Raw genomic sequence first — 22,314 nt, 5'->3', positions numbered from 1 at the left:
CCACCATGGGGCGTGGTCGGATAAGTCCCGCCTCCAAGAGAGAGATCTCTGTCATCATTGGCTAGTACTGAAGGGGCGGCCCTTACATCACAGTGCTGTCCCCGCCTCCTCCCGAACTCAGGGGCGGGGACACTGCGCCTGCGCCGTGGAGTCCGACTTCTGAGTCTTGCGACTCTGTGACCCCGAGGCGGCGGTGACCCTATGGCGGAGCCCCAGGAGGAATCGGAGCCGCTTCTGAGCCGGGCCCGCGGCGGCAGCGGCCGCTACTGCACGCCGGGTGTAGCCGCCTGCGGCAGCGTCCAAGTCGGCCCCGGTGAGCCGCGGCCAGGGGAAGGGCCGGGCAGCGCGGAGGTGGCGCGTGGGGGTCCCGCCCGCCCTCTCCGCGTCACTGCTGTCGCTTCGGGCATGCCCCCGGCCGGGGTCCGAGCGAGCCAGGGCGGTGCCGGGCGCAAGGGAGCCGCCTTCCCGATGACGGGGCGGCTTCGCCCTGCAGACCCCTGATGCGGGGCGTTGTTCCCTGCCCCCGGCCGGCCGGGCCGAGAGGCCTTCCTGAGCCCGGGGGCAGGCAGGTCCCTGCGGCCCTCCTCACCCCGCTGTGGCCCTGGGCGGACCCTTGCTCCTGCTTTCCGTCGATTTGCTTGGTGACTCCAAGGAGGCAGCACTTCCGTTTTCCCCAGTTCTTATGGGAGAAACTGAGGCACAGAGAGGGGCGTTCGCCTACCCAAGGTCACACAGCCAGGAAGTGACCGAAGTGAGATTCGAACCCACTTGGGGGTGAACTGTGAGCTTGGGTATGCCTCCCCGGGACAGGACAGCTTCCTCCCACCGTCTTCTGCAACTCTCTCCTGCCCTTCCTGTTTATCCGTGAGAGATTGCTGAATCCTGGGAGGGTGGGGAGGGTGTGCTGGCCAGACACCCAGGGCTTGGGTGCTGAGTTAGGGAAGGAGGGGCCTCAGCCTCGTTTTACAGAGGGGGAAACTGTGGCCCAGAGAGTCTCCAGGACCTGTCCAGTATCACAGCCCTGAGATCTGTCACAGCGGCTGCAGGCACCCACTCTGGGCCATCCTGGGGCCACTTCCTGTGTTGGGGACATGTCTGTAGTATGCGCCCATTCATGGGATATTGGGGCAGCTCCCTGACAGGAGGTGGAAAATAAATCCACCTTCCCATCTCAGAGGCTCTCCCTTTGTCCATCCAGCCCATGCAGACCTCCCAGGGCCCTGGACAAGGGACATGGGACTTGGTGGCATTCTGGGGGACGCAGACTTTGTGTCTGGACGTCTGGCCTCCTTTCTGGTGCTGCCGGCTGTGTGACCTTGGCAGGGTGCCTAATCTTGAGTCTCAATAAGAGGGCAGTGGTCATGGGGGCTGCCCTAGGGGTGGGGGTGTTGTGAGGATTCAGAATCCAGGTGCCTGGCTGGGTGGCATCACTGGTGCATGTCGGTGCCAATGGCTGTTCCGGGCGGAGGGCCATGATCACTGCTGGTCCCAGCCCTGGCAGAGCACACACCAGGCAGGAGAGCCATGTGGCAGGGAGAGGAGCCAGGGCAGGCAGTGTGGCTGGGGAGGGGGACTCTGGGGAGGGTTCTCTGTCCTGACACCAGGGCCTTGGTGGTGGCTTCTGCAAACGTGCACAGGACACTGTTCTGGATGTCCCTGGCCAGGCTGTCCAGCGAGGCTCTGCGGGTCCTCATTGAGTTTGTACCCAGCTCCCGTGCGAGGCTCCCGGATGGGCCCTGAGCTTAGGGGCTTCCTGTCCTGTTGCCTGACTCTCCTCCCAACCATGGTGGGGGAAGGCTGCTGCTGGGTGTCCCGCGGAGCCCCCTGGGCCCTGTGGTCAGGTCCTGACTCACCCTCCCTCATGGGCCATGAGCACAGGGCGGGGATAGTCCTTTTCTCGTTCCTGGTCAGGGATTAGGGAAAGTCAGAGCCCAGGACTGCTATTCTCTGGAAGCGGCTTTGAGAACAACAGTGACGACGAATGTTTATGAATGGCTTCCCGTGCGTAGCTCTCACCCTACAGTAACCCATGCAGCCCGCCCATCGGCCGTGCTGTGTAGGGGCTGCAGGAACTGAGGCACAGAGAGGTGACGGGGCTTGCCCGGGGTCTCACAGGGAGCTGGTCAGGACCCTGGCCAGGGAGCGGGGCTGGAGTTGGGGGCTGGAGCCAGAGGGAGGTTTATACTGGGCTGTTGGAGAGGGGAGGCTTGGGGCAGGGGGACCGGCGAGGCTGATGTGGGACCTGGCATTTGAGCCCCTACGTCCTCTGCACCCTGACATTATCTACCCTGGTGTGCCAGCGGGCTGATGGGCATGCTGACAAGTGAGTGCCACCTGGGCTGATGAGTCCCTGGATGGCCAAGCTGAGGGACAGTGCTCCTGGTAGGGCCGAGCCTGGGCAGGGGTGTGCAGGCTTTGGAGAGCTTGGCCTTGGCGGAGGGTGGGGTGGCGTGGAGGGCCACGGAGGAAGCAGCAGGTGTGCTGCCCGTGGTGCCAGGCTGGGGGCAGAGTGTGGACTTTGTCCTGGAACAGTGGGGACCCATGGAAAGCTGTGATGTGCTGACTGAGGGCTTGTGGCAGGACCCCTCTGGCTGCTGCAGGAGGGGAGACGGAGGCTGATGGCAGGGCTGTGAAGCCAGGTGGGATGCCTTCCTGAGGGCTGGTGCCTCGAGGGCTGGGTGGCCCTGAGTGAGCTCTCAGTTCTGGTCCTGGAGCGAGCTCGGGGTCCTTGGGCGGCCTTTCCCTGGTCTAGAAAGCTCATATCCAGGGATCCCTGCAGGCTGAGTTCCCCCTCCCCTGGGGGTTTGGTCCCCAGGACCTCTCGGAGTCCCCCCTTAGGCTCCCCTTGGCTCTTCGCTGGATAAATAAGCTTTGAGGGCTACTGTGTGCCAAGCCCCGCGCCTCAGAGCCTCCCTGGGAGAAATTTAGGTCCCTCAGAGCCAGCATGGAGGTTGTACAGGGGGTGGGGGCGTGGGGAATGGTGGTGGAAGGGGTGGGGAGCCAGGGTGCTCGTCCTGGGTGACGCAGCAAGGGGATGGCAGAGACAGGACAGAGTCTAGTCGTCTGCCTCTGTCCAGGGGTCCCCGCATCCACAGTTGTTCCCCAGGCCCTGCAGACAGTGGCAGCTACGTCCCCGGGGCGGCAGGCAGAGTGGGCAGTGGCCTCCCGGCCTCTGGCTTCCGCTCCTTTGCTCCAGAGCCCTGCACACTCTGTGCGCTCAGTACCAGTTAAGGGCGGTTTGGGCAGCTGCTGCCTTCAAGGGTCCGGGGGTAAAGGAGGGTCTGGTGGAGGCTGGGGTGCTGGGCTGAGGTTCGAGCCACCTGACTTGTCCTGAAGGCCCCTGGGCATCGGGGCCTGCCCCACCCCAGCCTCCCTGGCCTGGAGAACACAAGTTGCTGATTGGTGAAGGTGCCCTTGGCTCCTGCCCACCGCCCCCCTCCCCAGTGGAGGGAGGGGGGTGACTTGGTTATGGCTACCTGGCCCTGTGGGCCTCAGAAGATCTGGCTTAGTTTTCAGTGTGTGACGGAGGGTTATTCAGTGTCTCAAGTTTTCAGGTTTCAACTTGACTTATCAGCGTGCAATCTGTGATCTTATTTGGTGGCGCGTAGGCAGGCAGTGTGACCCATCTCACTGTCAAGGCAGCTGGGGTGCTGTGTCCCACCCAACAAAGGCCACCCAGAGGCTGGCGGTGGGATGGGGCAGGAGGGTGGCCTCAAGCATGCTCCGTGGGCTGGCCCGGGCCTGGGGGCTGCTGCCCTTGTGTTGGGGGCTGAGCTGGTTGGCTGTTAACCCCCTCATTTGATGGGGGAGACGGGAGCAGTGACCTGAAGCCCATGGCCCTCAGCCTTTGAGCCAGCAGATGGGGTTCCAGGGGCCAAGCCCCCCCCCCCCCCCGGTCTTGTTCTGTCTCACTGGCTGCTTCGTGCCCTCCATCACTCTGCCCTGGGGGGCGGGGACCGTGGAAGCTGCCCCTCTCCTGGGCCCAGAGCTCGTGCATGCGCTGCAAGACCTCAGACCCTGTCCCAACACGGGGACACAGCCCACCCGGGGTCCCATCCTGTGGGCAGTGCACACACGCTGCTGGGCCAAGGGCATCTCCTTCCAGAGCCTGGAAGGAGCGCAGTCAGGTTCCTGCCTGCTCCTCACCCACCGTGTTCTCTCTGCCCGCAGGCGCTCCGGCTGGGCGGGACCTGTGCTTGGACCAGGCTGTGGTCCTCATCGAAGACGCCATCCAGGTGGGCGGCACCTGCTCCTGGTGGCTGGGCCTGGGCTTGTCCCTGGGCCTCGGGGGGACTGGGTGATGGCTGCCCCACGGGCCCTTCACGCCTCGCCGTCCTGGGCCGGGGCTGGGGTCGTTGGACTGTGTGGCCATTGTGACCGTGACGACCGGGCTTCGGGGCGTGGGCCCCTCGAGTCCTCCCTGCGGCGGTGGGTGCTGGGCAGTCTTCTGGGTCCCTGGTCATTCATTCGTTGATTCACCACCTGCCAAGGGCTGCCCTGTCCTGTGAAAGTTGCCCAAAGGTGACGAGACCTTCCCCCTCTGCAGAGGACACACAGGCTTAACTAGGGAAATGGACAGTGGGAGTGAGCAGGGCTCCTTGTGGGGATAAGGCTGGGGGCATCTGGGGGCACAGAGCTGAGGTGGGGTAGGGGGTCGGCCTGGCACAGAGGAGGGGTGAACCTCAAGGGCAGACAGGGGGTGCAACTGTGCGTCCAGCAAACCAGTGTCCGCCCCTGCCAGCCCTGGGGGACCGCCCCTCAGGTGCCCTCCCTCTGCTGGGCAAACCCTGCAGCTTGGGGAGGGGTCTGACCTTGCCGGGTGGAAGCGGACCCTGCGGCTCGCAGTCTGTGTCCTTGCCTTGGGCTTGCGGGGGTGGGGGGTGAGAGGGGCGCCCTGCAGGGGGCTGGCTCTGCCGTGGCACAGAGTGGCCCCTCACGCTCCCTGTGCCCCCTCCCCGCTCCAGTACCGCTCCATTAATCACCGCATGGACGCCCGGTCGCTGTGGCTCTGCCGATGGTACTACTCCAGCACCTGCCAGTGGTGAGAGCGCATGCATGCGGTGCGGGGGCAGAGCCAGCCTGGAGGGGGCGGGTCTCCGGGTACAGGCGGGCTCCCCTCCCTGGTGAAGCACCTCCTGGAAGCAGACTGTGGACAGAAGGGCTCCTCTGGGGTGGGGGGTTCCTTTCCAGAACATTCTGGGCAGCCGTGGCAGTAGAATTTGACCCGATGAATGTTATCTGACCGCACATGAGTGGCCACGGAGCCGGAAGTGTGGGCTCAGCCCTTTGGACGCGTGGACTCCGCCCTGTGGCCTTCTAGACATCCTGCCTCATGCCCGGCTTTTTCGGCCCTGGAGTGTGGCTGCTTCCGGCTTTTTGACCAGCGTTTGTCCCTCCCAGGGTTCTGAGCCTCACCATCTTCCTGATCTTGGCCTTGGCTTTTGTTGAGACCCCCTCCTCCCTCGCCAGCACCTCGGACGTGCGCTACCGCCTGGCCCCCTGGGAGCCGCCCTGCGGCCTGACCGAGGGCCTGGAGGCGCTCTGCCTGCTGGTCTTCACGGCCGACGTCTCCGTGAAGGTGATGGGGCGCGCCTTCCTGCTGGCTGCTGCTTTCCGGGGTGATTTTTAGCGCTTCTGGAGCTGGTTGTCTGTCCGGCTGTGCCCCGCTGAGCAGTGGCAGGGAGAATCCCGGGCCTTTGGAAGCCCTTCTTCTTCCCCAGAGCATGCCGGTGGCGGGGCACAGCCTGGGGGGGCGCTGGGTGGGAGTGGCAGAGGGCCGGCAGTGATGCTATGGGGGCTGGGGGGGGCCGGAGAGGAGAGGGGCTGTGTGCAGCTCTGGCTTCTGTGACCCAGGTCCTTCCAAAAACGGGAGGTGGGCCCTGCCTGGCTTACCCGAGCTTCTGAGCTGTGTCAGGACTTCAGAGCCACTTCCCAGTGGGACGGGGTGGGTGCTGCTGGCCGCTGCTGGCCACACCTTCCGTCGCCTTTGTCGGCCCCACGTGCCTGTCCACGCCTGGATGGGGCGGGCGCACCCTGCCTGCAGGGCCCCCGCCCTCAGTGGCCTGACCCTGAGGGGCACGGGTGAGCCTCTGTGCTCGCCTGTGCAAGTCTGAGCCGCAGGCAGGCACGCACGGAGGGCCCCGGGCAGTTTCTTCTTCTTTTTTAGCCTATAATGTGGGTAGGAGGCTTAGGTGTTTCTAAACTGGAACTGAAACTGGTGAGAAGTTCTCATTCGGTACTTTGGGGAAGGTGGGAAAGAGCGCACGTTTTTATCCGTGACCTCTGGGGGCCTTAGGGATAGGACCCAGGCGGTGACAAAAGGCCACATCTCCCAAGGCACAGACCTGAGCGCCTGCTCTGTTTCCTAGTCTTTTCCAGAACGATTCCCAGGCAGAGGCAGATGGGGGGGTGGATGGGCCGAATGAGCAGGGCCCGCTGCCAGTGAGGACACGGAGGCAGTGGTTAAGTGCTGAGCCGGGGTCATGAGATGCCCAGGTCACGAGGAGGCCGGGCGAGGCGTGTGGGCATCTGTGTGGGCATCCGGACCGTCGCTCAGCTTCCTGCTCTGAGTCACACGGAGACCACACTGCGGGCCACGGCTGCCCTGCCTCACCCGTGGTCCGTGTGCGTGGCCTTGGTGGTGCCTGAGCCGCTGTCTCTTCTGCAGGGCTACCTGGTGGGGTGGGCCCAGTTCCGGAAGAACCCCTGGCTGCTGGCCTACCTCGTGGTGCTGCTCGTGTCCCTGGTGGACTGGATCGTGTCCCTCAGTCTCGTCTGTCAGGAGGTAGGTGGTGAGGAGAGTTTGACGGGGAGCAGGGAGCTCCCGGGCGCGGGGGCCGTGTGTGGGCCCAACTGCCCAGGTGAATGGGGCTGGAGTCCCGAGGCCCTGCCACCACCTGCCCGCTGCCCAGCTCTGCCTGCCCTCCGGAGCACTGCGGTCACTCACTGGCCAGGGAGCCTCATTCCCATTTTGCAGATGATAACACTGAGGCCTAGAGAAGGCACGAGGACCTGGGACCAAGTTCCAGGTGTAATTCCCGCCGTGTGCCAGCTCTGAGGCAGCCCCAGCCTCGCCACCTGCAGCATCGGTTTCCCCAGAAGCCAGAAGCACCGCTCTGAGATCCCATAGGATAGAGCTGGGAAAATTGGCTTGGGGACATAGGTAGCCATCAGGGCTGGTCAGGGACACACGAGCCCATCAAGTGCTTGAGGAGAGCGAGTTTAACACAGAGGCTTCAACTGGTGTTGAGGAACCAGCAAAGGGAGAAGGGGACCCAGCAAACCCAGAGCCGCAGGCAGGATCCCCCCTCCAGACGGGCCGGGGGTGGGAGGGAAGGGGGTTAGGGGTACGGAATCTGGGAGCTCAGGGGAGGGGCTCGGCTGGGACCCTGTCCTCTGCCCTCTGGGGTCGGGGTGCTGGTGGAGGCGGAGGCTGCATGCCCTGGTGCTGCCAGTGGGAACCACAAGTGGACAGAAGCTGGCAGGTGCCCCTCCCTCCTCCTGCCTCCCACCTGCCTCCCCCCCGGGGCCCCCGCTGGGCCAGGGCGGCCCATGAAGAAGGGATGTCAGCCCAGCGTCTCAGCAGGGTTGCAGGGTGGGAGGAGGTCACAGCACCCCCTTCAGCCCCCCATGCCTGCTGCACGTCCTGCAGGACCGCCAGCGGTGCACGCTTCTCCCCAGAAGATGCCACTCGCCTTCCCGCCTTCCCACCGAGGGTGGGGGGGAACAGGACGGGGGCGCTCTCACCCCCTCCCCAGATCGGGTAAAGGTGGGCCCAGCTGCCACCAGCTCCATTCCTGGGTGACACCCATCATGGCCGTCGTGTTGCCAAACGTTCCATCACTTCGAGGCTGGTCTGTGAACCTCACCACCGCTACCTGTCCTTCTGTGACGCCGCGGGGGGGTGCAGGGGGAGGGGAAGAGGGGCGTGTGTCTGCATGACTAGCGAGGAGGAGACCCCTGAGGCTCCGCAGGCCTTGGTGGTGGTGGTCGAGGACCTGGGGATACAGTGTCCTCTGCTCCCCGCCCCCTGTGCCTTCTGCCTCGATCAGGGACCCAGACCTTTGGTCCGGAGTCCTCGGTGGTCCTGCCTTGTTGTTCCTGGAGTTTTGTGATAATTTTCCATTTTGGGGAGTTCCCGTCGTGGCGCAGCGGAAACGAATCTGACTAGTATCCATGAGGATGCAGGTTCAATCCCTGGCCTCGCTCAGGGGGTTAAGGATCCGGCGTTGCCGTGAACTGTGGTGTAGGTCACGGAAGCAGTTTGGATCTGGCGTTGCTGTGGCTGTGGTGTAGGCCGGTGGCTACAGCTCCGATTAGCCTGGGAACCTCCATGGGCCGCAGGTGCGGCTCTAAAAAGACAAGAAGAAAATTTCCGTTTTGGATGTACCTCAGGGGATCCCTGACGGGCCTCCCTGCTCCTCCAGGCTGCAGCACCCCAATCTGTCCTTCGTAATTGGAGTCTTCCACCCCCATTGGCCCCCACCCCAGCCCTCTTTTCACGACCAGCCCAGGGGCCTGGGATACATGCCTCAGGACTGGGTGCTTCCCGCCCTGCAGGACCTGGAATTGTGGGGTGGGGAGTGGGTGTGTTGCTGCTCCTGTCCTAGGGCTCAGAGTTTTCCTGCCCCACAAGGGGCTCCCCCTACCGCAGGCCATCAGGCCCTCCTAGGCACCTGCTTCAGGGCAGGGCCGTGATAAGGTGGGCACTGGGGCCCCTGGTTGGGTGCGGCGTCGGCCCTGAGGCTTGGCTGGTGGTCCTGGGAGAGGCGTCGAGGGCAGGCAGCCAGAGCCCACACCTGCTCACCCACCCGTCTGCCGAGGACAGAGGAGTGTCTTGCCTGGGGAGGGGCTGGTGACTTATCCGTCCACCTGGGGCCGCGTGGGGCCGGTGCTGGGCTCTGCTTCTGGCAGGATGGGCCCTCAGTAGTGGCCTTGGGGTGTGCTCACACTTTTGGCCCCAGACATTGTCTGTTCCTGTCTCGGTGGCCACTTTGTCTGCGGCCCATGGAGATCGGAGCGGGTGGTCAAGGGGAGAGGCCGAGGACATCCACAGATGTGTCCCCTGTCCAGATGCGTCATTTGTCCCAGACACCTCGCGGGTGTCCCCTTGGCCCGTTCATGCACGTCCTCCCCCGATCTCCTCTTCCATGGACCCTGCCCTCCGCAAAGCTTCCCCCATGGCACCGTCTCCGGGACTTGCCTGATGGAGGTTGTCACACTGCACGCAGTCCACTTCTGGCAGGGCTGGCCCTTCACTCAGAACCGTCTGCCAACCAAACCCGAGGTGCCCCGGGGCCCCTGTGGCCAGCTGGTCAGTGATCAAAAACTGCCATGGCCTCGGGGAGGCCCAGGGCCCCCGACCTGCTCAAGCCTGGTCTTTCCTGTCCTTTCGAACCTGATGGTGTCCTGCCCCCACTGCCCTGCGGCTGGGAGGGTCAGATCACACGTGGTCCCCCACCAGTCGCCTGGGGCCCTGGTGGTCCCTATGGCCGTTTCTTGCAGGGGACTCGTTCTCTGCCTGGGGCCCTGGTGACCCCGGGGCCGTTTCTTGTCAGGGACTAGCTCTGTGCGGGTCAGCGAGTGGCTTCTCTGCAGGGCCTCCAGGGTCTGGGCTGTGATTCTCAGTGTGGTTGAAGTCTCGCCAGGGGCTGAGCAGGCACTGGGCCGGCTCTCCTTGCAGGCAGGTCACGTGATCACACCTCCCCACTTTCCGCATGTCCCTGGATCCGTGGCAGTGCCGTGGTCCCGGCTGTGGGCAGGTTGGGTATCGCGCCCGGGGAGGCTGTGCTCTGATCCGTCTCTAACTACAGGTGAGGGTCTAAGACCCGGGCTGGGGTGTGGCTGGACCTCTGGCCTCTGCTTGGCCTGGGGGCGGCTGAAAGGGCCTTCGTGTGGGCCCAAGACTGGAGCTTCTGTCGGGGGGCGGGGGGGTAGCGAGCGGGTCGTGGGCGGAGGTGGGGAGCCTGGTCCCGAGCCTGACCTTCACCGCTGCGTCCTTCTGCCTTCTCGGTCCTGTGGGGAGCCGGGCCCCTTCTGAGAATGAGTGCAGCCCAGGGGGGCTGAGTGAGACACTGGGTCGCTCACTTCACAGACCTCCTGAGGCCTTTCTGTGCACTGGCCGAGGGGGGCCGAGGGCCCAGGAAGCAGCTGAGGTGCAGAAGGCCCAGAGCGAGGCGGGGCCGGGGGAGAGGAGCCCAGAGCGGCGTGAGGCAGAGGAGGCCTTTACGGCAAGATGGGGAGGGACCGGTCCAGGCAGCCAGCTGAGCAGAGACAGCGGGGGGCGCAGAGCCATCAGCACAGTGACAGTGAGACGCGGGCCCAGGACGGGGCTGGCCTGGGTCTCTAGACAGCCATGGGGGGCCTGGGCAGGGAGGGGACTCCGTCAGCCTTGTTTTCTGGCACAAGAGGTCCAGTAGGACGTGAGTGTGGAGTTGGCCTTGGAGGTCGAGCGTGGCGTGGTCCTGACAATGGCGAAGACAGGCCAGTCCCCTGGGGCGGGAGCCGGAGAGCGGGGAGGAGGGGGCGTCCAGCACGAGGTCGGCCCCAGAGGTGGTGGCCAAGGCACCAGGCGGGGGACGGAAGGCGATCTCGGGCTCAGAGGCCTGGTGGCCACTGCGGGTGGCTCCTTGGAAGGAGGGGGGTTGGCTGGGGGGGGAGCGGGAAATGGGTGTGTCCCACGTGGGAGGGGCTGGGGTCCTGAGCACGGGGAGGGGGCCCCTTTGCTAGTGACAGGAGGGAGGAGTGGAAGGGGTGTGTGTGTGTGTGTGAGTGTGTGTGTGGAGGTGCGGGGTTCCTGCTGCGGTTTCTGCCCTGCGTGCGGGAGCCGAGGCCCAGAGCCGAGTGGCAGGGCAGGGCTGTGGAGAGGAGGCGTGGAACAGCCCCCCAATGGCAGGACAGAGCCGGAGGGGTTACTGGAGACCCTTCCCAGGTGCTGGCGGGTCTGGGGTTCTGAGCTGGGCCCCGGGAGGGACGTGGGGGGCTGTTGAGAGCCTGTGAGGTCGAGGCTGGGTGTGCTGGGAGTGCAGAGGGTCAGAGTCTGGGCCTGTGTGCTGTGTGGCCACTGGTGCTCAGGGTCCCCGTCTGGTCTCTTCCAGCCTCTGCGGGTGCGCCGGCTCCTGCGCCCCTTCTTCCTGCTGCAAAACTCCTCTATGATGAAGAAGACACTCAAGTGCATCAGGTGGTCGCTGTCCGAGATGGCCAGGTGGGCGCTAGGGTGGGCGCTTGGCCCAGGCGGGCACTGGGGCTCCCCCCTCCCATCCCGGAGTGTGGCCGCGGCACCTTGAGGAGTCTGGTGGGTGGGTGGGCATTTGAGGGTCTCCGTCTTACCCCCACCCCTCCCCGATGGAAGCTTCCGCCTTGGCTGTGACCACCCCCCTCCCTCCCTACCCCCCCAGCCTCTCCCTCCCCACCTCCAGGGCTGCTTTGGCTTGCTGTCCGCTGAGACCCCAGAAAGCAGTGCTCCCCCTGTCAGCCCCCATGATTCACGGGGCTGACCCTCCACCGTCCGGCCCACGGTGATGGAAGCGGCCTTTCCCCTCCCAGAGCCCTTGAGGTCCTTGGATGCCGCTCTCCCAGGCCCCTGGACGTGCCCCGGGGGCTGCACTGTTCCTGCGAGAAAAGAGCTTCCACTGAGCAGGGCTGCGAGTGGGCGGCAGCTTCCAGGGCGGAAGGGGCCCGGGTGCCGGGAGCTCCCTGGCGGCCGGGTCAGCCGTCCCAGAGCCCTGTGCGCTGAGTGCCGCTCTCGCCCCCAGTGTCGGGCTGCTGCTGGCCGTCCACCTGTGTCTCTTCACCATGTTTGGGATGCTCCTCTTCACTGGCGAGAAGGTACCGAGCTCCCGGCCCGGCCCGTGCTTCCTCCGCAGGGAGTCCTGGGGCCGGGAAAGGCAGGGACCAGGAGGTGACCAGGCGGCCCCGCTGAGCTGCTGCCAGGGCGCCTCTGCCCTGGGCTCAGGCCTGGCCGCTCTGCCTGGCTGCCCCCCGCCCCCGCCCCCTCTCTCCCAGGTCACCGACCCGCCCTCCCCGCAGCCGTCTTAGGCGCTCAGACCGTCTTAGGCGCTCAGACCGGCCATCAGGGCGGCCACTGCCACAGCGCCCCTGCCCATCTTCCGAGGGCGGCTCTTAGTGGGCTTCCCGCCTGCCCCCCCCAGCCCCTCTCCCGCCCCCAGCAGCTTGTTGCTGTGTGGCGATGTCACCTTGGGCCCACCCTGCTTCTGTCCTCTCGTGTTCTTTGCTCACGGCCTGGCCGGCGTCCTTGTCCTCCGGTCTGGGCTGTCCTGCGCCTCTGACCTGGGGTGGTGCCTGGCGCTTGCCCAGGGCTGGTCTTAAGGTTGTGGCTGTGCTGCCCGTGAGGGAAAAGCCCAAAGACTGAACCTCTGAGCCCTGGCGGGGAGTCAGCTCTGGAGAGCCAGAGCCCCCTTTGTGTGCCTGTGTGTGTGTGTCTATGTGTTGTGTATGTGTGTCTGTGTTGTATTGTGTGTACCATGTGGGTATCTGTATTTGTCTATGTGTGTATGTGGGTATGTGTTGTGTGTACTGTGTGTGTCTGTTGTGTGGGTGTCTGTATGTATTGTGTGTACCATGTGCATATCTATGTTTGTCTATGTGTATATCTGTGTGTGTGTTGTGTGTAGTGTGTGTGTCTGTATATATATGTGTTGTGCATTCTCTGTGTGTGTCTGTGTGTGTACGTTTCTATGTGTTGTGTGTACCATGTGTGTGTATTTGTATTGTGTGTGTCTATGTGTATATCTGTGTGCATGCTGTGTGTGTGTGTTGTGTCTGTGTATGTGTTGTGTGTGCTGTGTGAGTGGGGTGTGTGTGCATGTCTGGGTGGTGGGCACAGCTAGAGGTGGCACCGGCCAACTGAATCTGATGCTGCTGTTTTGCGGTGTCCGGGGCGGGTGTGGGGGCTGGGGTGGGGCTCTGCCCTGGGAACGCCGAGGGTCCCGAGGTGCCTGGCAGGGTTGGCCCTTCTGCTGGCTCCGTTTCTGCCACACAGAAGCCGGGGCTGGGGCCTCTGGGAGGTCGCAGTGGGGTGGGGGCTTCCCCGGCAGGAGGTGACTGGCGGTGGTGGTGGTGGTGGGGGGGCAGGGGGCTGTGGGAGGCTGACAGTGCCCTGCAGAGGGTGGAGGCCTCTGTCCTGGGGGTCCTCTTGTTCCCAGCGACTTGGTCTGTAAGATGCACGGGAGCTGAGCCTTCCTAGGTCGGCGAGCTTGGCTTGTGGACGGTGGTGTGTCAGGCAGAAAGGGCAGCCCTGGGAGGGCACGGCCTCCCTCCTGCTGTGCCTGAAGCCCCGGCAGGGGTGGGGACATCCTCCAGGCCCCTTGGCTGCTGCTCCTTTGAGGGGTTTCCTCCGTCCGCCTCCTCCGTCATCCTCGCGGGCTTGGGAGGTGGCCTCCTCCCTCAGCAGCAGCCGCCCCCACACCCTCCTGCCCCACCCGTGGCAGAGTGCCCAGTGGAGGCCACCGGTCTGTGACTCCATCCCAGGGGTTTGTGACCACCAGTTAGCTCACCTGTCCCCTGGTCCCCACGACTGGGCAGACCAGTTAGCTCACCTGTCCCCCGGTCCCCACGACTGGACAGACCAGGTGAGGATGCGGCGGCCCCAGGCCCGGTGCAGGAGCGGGAGCGTGGCGGCGGCTCCTGCGGAGGTTCCTGGTGGGAGGGGGGCTTGGAGGGCTGGCTGAGAGCTTTTTCCCATGGTTCCCAGCAGGCCTGCTCCAGTGGCCAGTGCTCCCATGGGTGTGCGGTGTCCCCAAGCGTTGGCTTCTGGGCCTGGAGGTCCTGAGTTAGGTCCTGTCCAGCCCTGAGCTCAGCACCTGCTGCTGAGCCCACGTGGGTGGTCCTGGCTCGCTGGGTCCAGGGCCCGGAGCTCTGGTGGCCCCAGGCCTTAGCCGGCGAGCCAAGACCTCCGGGCTGCCCTGTCTGTTCGGCAGGATGATGGGCCAGACAGGGAGAGGCTGACCTACTTCCGCAACCTGCCCGAGGCGCTGACTTCGCTCCTGGTGCTGCTGACCACCGCCAATAACCCTGATGGTGCGAAGGGTGAAGGGGAGGGCTCTAGGGAGTGGGCGCCTTTGTCCTGAGTCCTTAAGTCACACCCCCGCCCCGCCCAAGGGAAAGCTGAACTTTCGGCCTGTGGGGAGTGGTCAGGGGGAGGCAGAAAAGATGAGCATCCTTGAGAGGTAGTGAGCACCCCGTCCCCAGGGTATGCAAGCAGATGTGAGAATCCGCTTTGTTTGGACAAGAAGGCGTCCTAGCTCCTAATACAGGGCCTTCCTCTCTGTGGCGAGGACAGTGGTGAGAGGCACGGGAACCACTGGACACGGGGGTCGCGAGCACATACGTATTTTCTCCCCCTTCTTGCAGTGATGATTCCTGCGTATTCCAAGAACCGAGCCTACGCCATCTTCTTCATAGCCTTCACCCTGATAGGTGGGTCTGGGGCGGGGGCGGGTCTGTAGGGGTCACTTGGGCCAAGACGCTGCCCCACGTGATAGGACCACAAAAACTCAGGGCGAGGTGTGCTCCCCGATCCCGTGACTTCATCTCAGCGTGGCTTCCCCGGCCCCTGTGACCACGGATGGCCCCATCCTCCATGCCCTGCTGGCAGCCAGGTGGCACGCCCCAGGCCCCGTCCCTTCTCGCTGTGCCCTTGTCCACCCTCTGGGCCTCCGCACTGGGCCCCTGATGCTGCTGCTCCTTCCAGACTCTGCCCCCTTGCATGCAGTCCCCACGGACCCGGGGTCCCCCCTGACTGTGGCTTTTGTCTCCCCCAGGGAGCTTGTTTCTGATGAACCTGCTGACGGCCATCATCTATAACCAGTTCCGGGGCTACCTGATGGTGAGCAAGCTGCCATCCCTGCCCGGCTGTGCCAGGGGCTGACCCTGGAGGCCCAGCGGGAGCGGACCAGCCCGTGGCCCCGGGACTGTGTGGGTGTGGGTGGGAGGGTGGGGTCCATGGTGGTCTCGGCCCTGCTCCCAGCTCCCTCTTGCCGGTGAGTGGGAGCCAGGCCCATGCTCCCTCCCTGCCCCTCCCCCCAGACTGTGCTGTCCCTACAGCCACCTGGGGGCTCCTCCCTTGCCGGGCCTCTTCTAGAGGGAAGCTGCCAGAAGCTCGCAGCTCCCAAGCAATGACTCCGAACCCACCGTGTGGGGGAATGGGGACCCCACATACGCCACGAAGGAGTGTGTGCCTTAGTGAGTTACACAGCAAGTGGCTGATGGCAGGACTGGGCCTCGTTGTCTGCGACTGTTCCTCTGATGCTCACGGGCAGGGCGAGGGGCTGCTCCCCCGGTTGTGGAGGGCAGAACGCCCTCGGAGGCTGCCCGGGGACAGGGGATCGGCGGCCGGGGAAGGCGCTGCGCTGAGCCCCTCAGAGCCGTCCTCCTTTCAGAAATCTCTCCAGACCTCACTGTTGCGGAGGCGGCTGGGGACCCGGGCGGCCTACAAGGTCCTGTCCTCCTTGACGCCCCAGGGGTGAGTGCCGGGGCTCCGGGGCGGCGAGAGGGTCACGGGGGGATGTTGGCTGAGCCCCCACTCTGTGCCGAGCTCCCTGCTGGCGGCGGAGTGCAGTGCTCCTTTGGAATCATGGAGCCGCCACATCCCTGTGCTGCAGGGACTGCGTGGTCCTCAGGTCCAGGTGAACTCTTTGGCCTCATGACCCCCCGGAGATCCTGGGTTGGCGAGGAGCTACGTGCTCTGGCCTGTCCCCCACCCGACCCCCAAGGGGCACCCTCCACACGCCCCTGTGCAGTGACTTGGGTGTTGGGACCAGAGGGGCCTGGGACACATGTCCTCGGGTCTCAAGCCCTTCCCCAGCTGCTGCTGCTCCCCTTTAAGGTGGGCCGATGGGGTCTCTGGACGTGGGGGGACAGGAGGACCGAGGCCTTCCTTCGTGGAGGCCCTGTCATTGCCTGGGGCTGCTCAGTCTTCATGTGTAGTTCAAGCTATAGGGTGGGGCACCTCAGGGTGCTGGGCTGGCTGGGCTCACGGCTGGGGTGTGTTTCCCCCCACAGCGTCGGGGTGAAGCCCCAGGACGTCCTTCAGGTGCTCCAGAAAGTTCAGCTGGACAACGACCACAAAGAGGCCGTCATGGAGGTGCCAGTCTCCCCACCCTCCCCTCCTCTCCCCTGCCTGTGTCTCTGGGCTCCGGGGGTCACGTGGGCATCATTTCAGATCCGCCTGGCTGGCTCAGTCTGGGGGCGGCCCCCCTCTTTCCCTCGGCCTGGCTGACATGGACTTTCCTGCTTTGCAGAAACTGCATTCCCGCGATGCCTTGCTGTCGGCTGACGAGTTTCAGAAGCTCTTTGATACATTCGACAAGAGGGTGACTAAAGAGGTAAATGGAGCTGGGCTGGAGTCACCTGCCCAGTGCCAGGGCCACCTGGGGCTAGCAGGCAAGTCCTCAGTGTCTGTCGGCAGTGATCCCCTAGGTCAGTTTTCGTGACTGTGCCAGGATGCCTTCCCGGGAATTCTGGCCCCTAGGATGGTGCGAGGGAGCAGAGGGAGGTGGCCTCTTGGAAACTGGGGAGGCTTTGTTGACCTCAGGAAATTCACAAACCTCAGGGACTGGCCTGGGCCAAGCTTGGACCAGAGGAAGCTTCCAAATGTTTTCCTCCATTCCCGTGACAGACTCTTCTCCTCTTTCCACGCGTCCCTTCCTGGGAGGTTCCTCGGTTTGTCCAAAACCTTTACTCTTTTGTCCTGACACTTTGACACTGATTTTTAAAGTTACCAGATGGGCCTCAGCATCCAGGTCAGCACTGCATCCATAAGTGCCTGGGCTGCCTCCGTTTTACATAGCAGTTTTCTGGGGGTGGGTGGGTAGGGTGGGTGAGGGTGTGGCAGGGGGTGGTGCGGTGGAGGTGTTGGGAAATAGCCAAGCTGTGCACAGGCAGATTGTATGAGTAAGCAGAGGGGGCTGCCGCCCCAGCCACTTGGCCTTTAGAGGGCCAAGCGGTACTTGAGTGGGGACGGATTGAAGAAGTCTCCTGCTGATCAGACGCCTGAGAGCTCTGTGTCGCTGTTGAGTCAGTCAGCTCAGTTCCTGTAACAAATAACACAGCCTGGGGTGGCTTAAACAACAGGGCTGGAGGCTGGAAGTCTGAAGTGACAGTGTGGGCAGGGCTGGTCCCTCCTGAGGCCTCTCTCCTGGGCGTGTAGGTGGCCATCTTCTCCCTGTGTCCTCACAGGGCTCGTCCTCTGTGTGTGTCTGTGTCCTGACCTCCTCTCCTTATAAGGACACCAGTCCTATGAGATTAGCCCCCACCCCCCCAGTGACTGCGTTTTTCCCTTCATCACCTCTTGAAAGCCCCTGTTTCTGAGTGCAGTCACATCTGAGATCCTCGCAGTTGGGACCTCAAAATACAGATTTTGGGGGGATACATCTTAGCCCACAGCAAATGTCGGCTTCTCCAGCTCAACTTCCGTGGCCCCTCTCAGAGCGGTTTTCCTAAGAACGTGCTTTCCCGAAGCCTTTCCAGGTCATGCGGAGGCAGGTCCTGTTTAGCCTGGAGGGCCAGGGGCTGCACCCTTGGCTCTCCATCATTTGGGCCGTCTGCTGTCAGCATCCTCATTTTGGTACCCCGAGGGCACGGGAGGTGGTTGTCGGGAAACACAGGCAGACACTTGGTGTGCTCACGCCTCTGCTTGGGACGAGGCGAGGCAGCCGTGCCCGCTTCCAGGTGACTTGAAGGAAATTAGTAAGTACGTGAGCTCAGGTGCAGGTTGTGTAGGCTCTTCAAACGATGGAAGATTGGGGAGCCCCTTTCTGGATAATGATTCTTTCCAGGAGCAGGAGGTTTGCTGGACCCAGGAGGCAGCTCTTGGCCGCTGTTACGGGCCTGACTTGCTGTGGTCCAGTCCTTTTCTGGCTACAGGCTGACCTGGGCGGGAAGACGTCTGAGAAGATGGGCTCATTTCTCAGGGTTCGCTCGGTGGGTCTGCAGGGCCAGCCAGCTTCTGCCTGGGCACTTGCTTGCTGGCCTGTAGTGAGTCGTGGGACCAGGTCACCCAAAACTGACTTAGCCTTCCTCTTCTGCTGTCAGGGTCTGATGATACCAAAAAGGAGGCGCTGGGTTTGTGACTGGGTTTGAGCCTGGGGTGTAGGCCACGCCCCTGCTCTGGCCACGCCCCCGCTCTGGCCATGCCTTTCCTATGGTGGCACAGGGAATGTTCTCTCTTCGCAGAGCACCCTGGGTCTCAAGTCCAGAACTGTGGTTTGAGGTGGGCGTTTGGGTTCTAGAGGTTTGGGGAGCTTGTGGTGTCCTTGCCTTGGTTTTACGACCCCCTTTCCCCTAAAATGCTGGTTGCAAGGGGGCAGGCAGGTGCTTCGAGGATGGTTAGCATTTGGGGCTTGTCCCAGGCGCCCTGGTGTGACTTTGGAATCGCTCCTGAAGAGAGGCGTCCTCCAGGCAGGATGATGCCTGAGCACCCCCCCAACCCCCGTGAGTGGTCACCCCCTGTCCATCAGCCTGGCGTTGGTCCAGTGCTGGTCAGTTCATGCTAACTGGCTGCAGAGAAGGTACCCGGCCAGCTTCGGAGGGCCCGTTTTTCTTCTAAGAAGAAGCTTTTATGGTTAAAACTACCTCACTGTCTCCCTAACCCAGTGACAACCCCTGAAACCATTTCAAGGGTTGTTATTTTTTAATAACAAGGTAATACATGAATCCATTCTTCTTGTAGCAATTTAAACATAATGGATAATGCTGAAATCTCTCTTGGCCAGTGCATGAGTCTGAGACTAAGCAGGAGATAGAAGCCACACAGTGGGTTTAACGGGAAGTTTAGCATAAAGAAGCGAAATTATGGGAGTTCCCATTGTGGCGCAGTGGTTAACAATCCAACTAGGAACCACGAGGTTGCGGGTTCGATCCCTGGCCTTGCTCAGTGAGTTAAGGATCCAGCGTTGCCGTGAGCTATGGTGTAGGTTGCAGATGCAGCTCGGATCCCGAGTTGCTGTGGCTCTGGCGTAGGCTGGTGGCTGTGGCTCCGATTGGACCCCTAGCCTGGGAACCTCCATATGCCGCGGGGGTGGCCCAAGAAATGGCAAAAAGACAAAAAAAAAAAAAAAAAGAAGCGAAATTATGATAAAAGAGTAACTGTAAGAAAGAGACAACTCTGTGGTCTGAAGCCTGAGGGGGATGCCCGGGGAAGGGTAGACTGAGGGCCCCCTGCCCTGAGGCCCGGCTTCAGACTCCTTTGGAGAAGATGCAGTCCAGCCCCCCAGGTGACAGAGATGCCTGCTGGTTTGCCCGGGCTGGAGCAGGTCTGCGTCGCTGGAGCAGCAGGAAGTCAGCCTCTGGGGTGTGGCAGGCGCGGGCCATCAGTAGCCAGGGGCGTGGGGGTGCAGAAGAGAATTGGGTACCGGCATGGGCAGGCGGCCCCTGGCACCAGTGTCCACGTGGAGGGCTGTGGGAAGGTTCGGGATGTTGCTACCGGGTCAGGCTGAGGCCGTGGGTCACCAGGGGCTGTGGATCTGAGTGTGGGGCTGGGACAGCTCCATGGGCGTCCTCTCCCCACTTGAAACGTGGCTGTTGGGACAGAGGAACTGAGGGTTTAATTTGATCAGATTTAAATTTCCGTTTTTATTAACATCTTGTTTTGCTTTTTTAGCCACCCCGTGGCACATGGAATTCCTGGGCGAGGGCTCAAGTCCGAGCTGCAGTTGTGACCTATGCCAGGTCCTTTAACCCACTGTGCCAGGTCGGGGATCAAATGTGCATCCTGGAGCTGCAGAGATGCCACCGATTCTGTTGCGCCACAGCGGGAACTCCGATTTAAATTTAAATCAAGTAGCCACATGCAGTGGCCCCTGCCTGGCCCGCACAGGCTAGTCCATCTCATGCTGCGGTGACTGCCCCGTGCCTTGTCCTTGGGCACACGCGGCGGCGTCTCTGGAGGGCACCAAGCGGTGTCTTCACATCAGCATTTGTCGCCACGCTGCCCTCCTTTGGTTTCCACTGCAGCTTGGTCGCAGTGTATGAGTTTCTTTTGTTTGTGCTCAATTTCCACAGCCTCTGGTTTATGTATAGATTTTCACATGATATTTCATGCCACGGTGACTGCTTTGCATGCATTTGAGATGCCTGCCTGGAGTCCGCTGTGGGTTACTTACGGCATCGGTGCCCAAGTAGGTTGTTCCCGCCTCTCTGTTTTTTTTTGTTTTTTGTTTTTTTTTGTCTTTTTACCATTTCTTGGGCTGCTCCTGCGGCATATGGATGTTCCCAGGCTAGGGGTCCAGTCGGAGCTGTAGCCACCAGCTTACGCCAGAGCCACAGCAACGCAGGATCCGAGCCGCGTCTATAACCTACACCACAGCTCACGGCAACGCTGGATCCTTTAACCCACTGAGCAAGGCCAGGGACCGAACCCGCAACCTCTTGGTTCTTAGTCGGATTCGTTAACCACTGCGCCACGACGGGAACTCCCCGCCTCTCTGTTTTAAGACGACTGGGATGGCTGTCTTGGTGCCTAAAACTTACTGTGTTTGAGATGATTCCCTTAGGCTGGAGAGCCTGGGATGGGAGATAAGGTAGGAGGAATTCAGATCCCAGAGACAGAGGGTAACAGGCGTCATGGGGCCCAGACCCTGGCATGTTTCTGAGCGTGTATGTCTGCCCGCAGCACCCACCGCGGCCCGAGTACCAGTCTCCGTTTCTGCGGAGTGCCCAGTTCCTCTTCGGCCACCGCTACTTTGACTACCTGGGCAACCTCATGGCTCTTGGAAACCTGGTGACCATCTGCGTGAGTGCGGGGCTGCCCTGGCGTCTCCCGTCCCCGAGTCTCACTCCTGCCCTTCCTCCCGGCGTCCCGGCTGAGCCGTGTCCGCTCTGGCTCCGCAGGTGTTCCTGGTGTTGGATGCAGACATACGGCCCGAGGACCGGGACGATTTCGTGCTGGGGGTGAGCTCTGCGGCCGCACCGCAGCCAGGCCGTCTCTGGGGTGACTGGGATTAGAGGGGCAGAGGGCATGGCCTGCCCACCGGGGCCCCGGGTCCTTGGGAGGGGGGCTGTCCTAGGGCAGTGCACGTCGCTGGTCCCAGGGATGCCCGGGCTGTGGGAGGGGAGCCGGCGTGGCTGGACGGTGGAGGGAGGTCGCGTGGAGACAGAGCCGACGGCAGCCGGGGCCACAGCAGGCATGGCAGGGGGTGCTCCCTGGCCCGTCCAGCCCTGGGATCTGAGATCTTGTTGGTTGTTTCTCGGCCACTTTTGGAAGTGGAAGCTTCTTTCCTAATATTCTAAGTTCTTGTCAGACTCCTTAGGAGCTTAAAACAATTTTTCTGTTGGATTTTAAGCACTCCCCTGTCCCTTAATACCAGACCTTAACAAAGCGTATGTTTTAGTTTATTTTCATGAAATAGCTCAGGAATGTTCTTAAGCTGATGAAAATCATTAAATATTTTCTAATTATGTAAGGAAAGCTTGATTTGTCTAATTAAAAAAACACACATTTAAGTCAGGTATATTCAGCGTTGGAAGTCCCATTCTGGCTCAGCAGTAATGAACCTGACTAGTTTCTGTGAGGTTTCGGGTTCGATCCCCGGCCCTGCTCAGTGGGTTAAGGATCTGGCGTTGCCGTGAGCCGTGGTGTAGGTCTCAGTCACAGCTCGGATCTGGCGTTGCTGTGGCTGTGGTGTAGGCTGATTCAACCCCTAGCCTGGGACTTTCATGTGCCGTGGGTGCGGCCCTAAAAAGCAAAGCAAAAAAAAGTCATGTGTATTCAACACGTTGAGTAAAACTTAGCATCAAAATTTTAAAAACAGCTTTCTTCACTTGCTATTTGAAATTCCTCTATTTTACACTTAAAGGAAAACAAATTTTCTATTTTCCAGTTTTTTTTTCTTGATACAACAGGAAGGATTCAGCTCCTTTGCATGACTAACATATTGCAGAGGTGCCTGTTTTTTTTTTTTTTTTGCCTTTTTAGGGCCGCACCCGCAGCATAAGGAGGTTCCCAGGCTAGGGGTCCAATGGGAGCTGTTGCCACCAGCCTACACCATAGCCACAGGAATGCCAGATCCGAGCCGCGTCTGCGACCTACACCACAGCTCACGGCAACGCCGGATCCTTAACCCACTGAGCAAGGCCAGGGATTGAACCCGTAACCTCATGGTTCCCAGTCAGATTTGTTGACCACTGAGCCACAACGGAAGCTCCAGAGGTGGCTGGTTTTTATTCTTTTCAAATGTCAAATTGGATACCGTTGACCTGTGTTTTATCTTTTTTTTTTTTTTTAACACTAGTTTTTTTGAGCACTGGAGTGGCCTTGATTGTTTATGAGAGACTTCAGATGAGATCGGTGCCACGTAG

General features: G+C 61.9%; 1 protein-coding gene across 8 annotated transcripts in view; it reads left to right on the top strand.

Moving 5' to 3' along the window:
• The first annotated feature begins 147 nt into the window (after positions 1-147).
• Positions 148-22,314, top strand: part of TPCN2 (two pore segment channel 2) — a 35,950-nt gene continuing 13,783 nt past the window's right edge. For 6 of the 8 annotated variants that reach the window (XR_014836565.1, XR_014836566.1, XR_014836567.1 and 3 more), the window contains exons 1-15: positions 148-313; positions 4,171-4,235; positions 4,965-5,041; positions 5,401-5,578; positions 6,668-6,784; positions 11,097-11,203; positions 11,754-11,826; positions 13,938-14,037; positions 14,371-14,436; positions 14,781-14,845; positions 15,399-15,481; positions 16,021-16,102; positions 16,260-16,343; positions 20,630-20,749; positions 20,848-20,907. Coding sequence is in view for 4 of the 8 variants with exons in the window: in XM_021082688.2 (XP_020938347.2) it covers positions 202-313; positions 4,171-4,235; positions 4,965-5,041; positions 5,401-5,578; positions 6,668-6,784; positions 11,097-11,203; positions 11,754-11,826; positions 13,938-14,037; positions 14,371-14,436; positions 14,781-14,845; positions 15,399-15,481; positions 16,021-16,102; positions 16,260-16,343; positions 20,630-20,749; positions 20,848-20,907 (1,389 nt within the window). In the remaining 4 variants the exon portion in view is untranslated. Of the gene's footprint in view, positions 314-4,170; positions 4,236-4,964; positions 5,042-5,400; positions 5,579-6,667; positions 6,785-11,096; positions 11,204-11,753; positions 13,505-13,547; positions 14,038-14,370; positions 14,437-14,780; positions 14,846-15,398; positions 15,482-16,020; positions 16,103-16,259; positions 16,344-20,629; positions 20,750-20,847; positions 20,908-22,314 lie in introns of all 8 variants that reach the window. The other 2 variants (XR_014836568.1, XM_085009896.1) reach the window with 1 other exon arrangement.

The sequence above is a fragment of the Sus scrofa genome, chromosome 2, assembly GCF_054392235.1.
Source record: "Sus scrofa isolate SSC_HxYL_T2T_F1_AM1 chromosome 2, Sscrofa_HxYL_maternal_Yorkshire_Landrace_v2.0, whole genome shotgun sequence".
Classification (NCBI taxonomy): domain Eukaryota; kingdom Metazoa; phylum Chordata; class Mammalia; order Artiodactyla; family Suidae; genus Sus; species Sus scrofa.
Note: the sequence above shows the minus strand (reverse complement) of the source record. Positions and strands in the feature narration are given on the sequence as shown.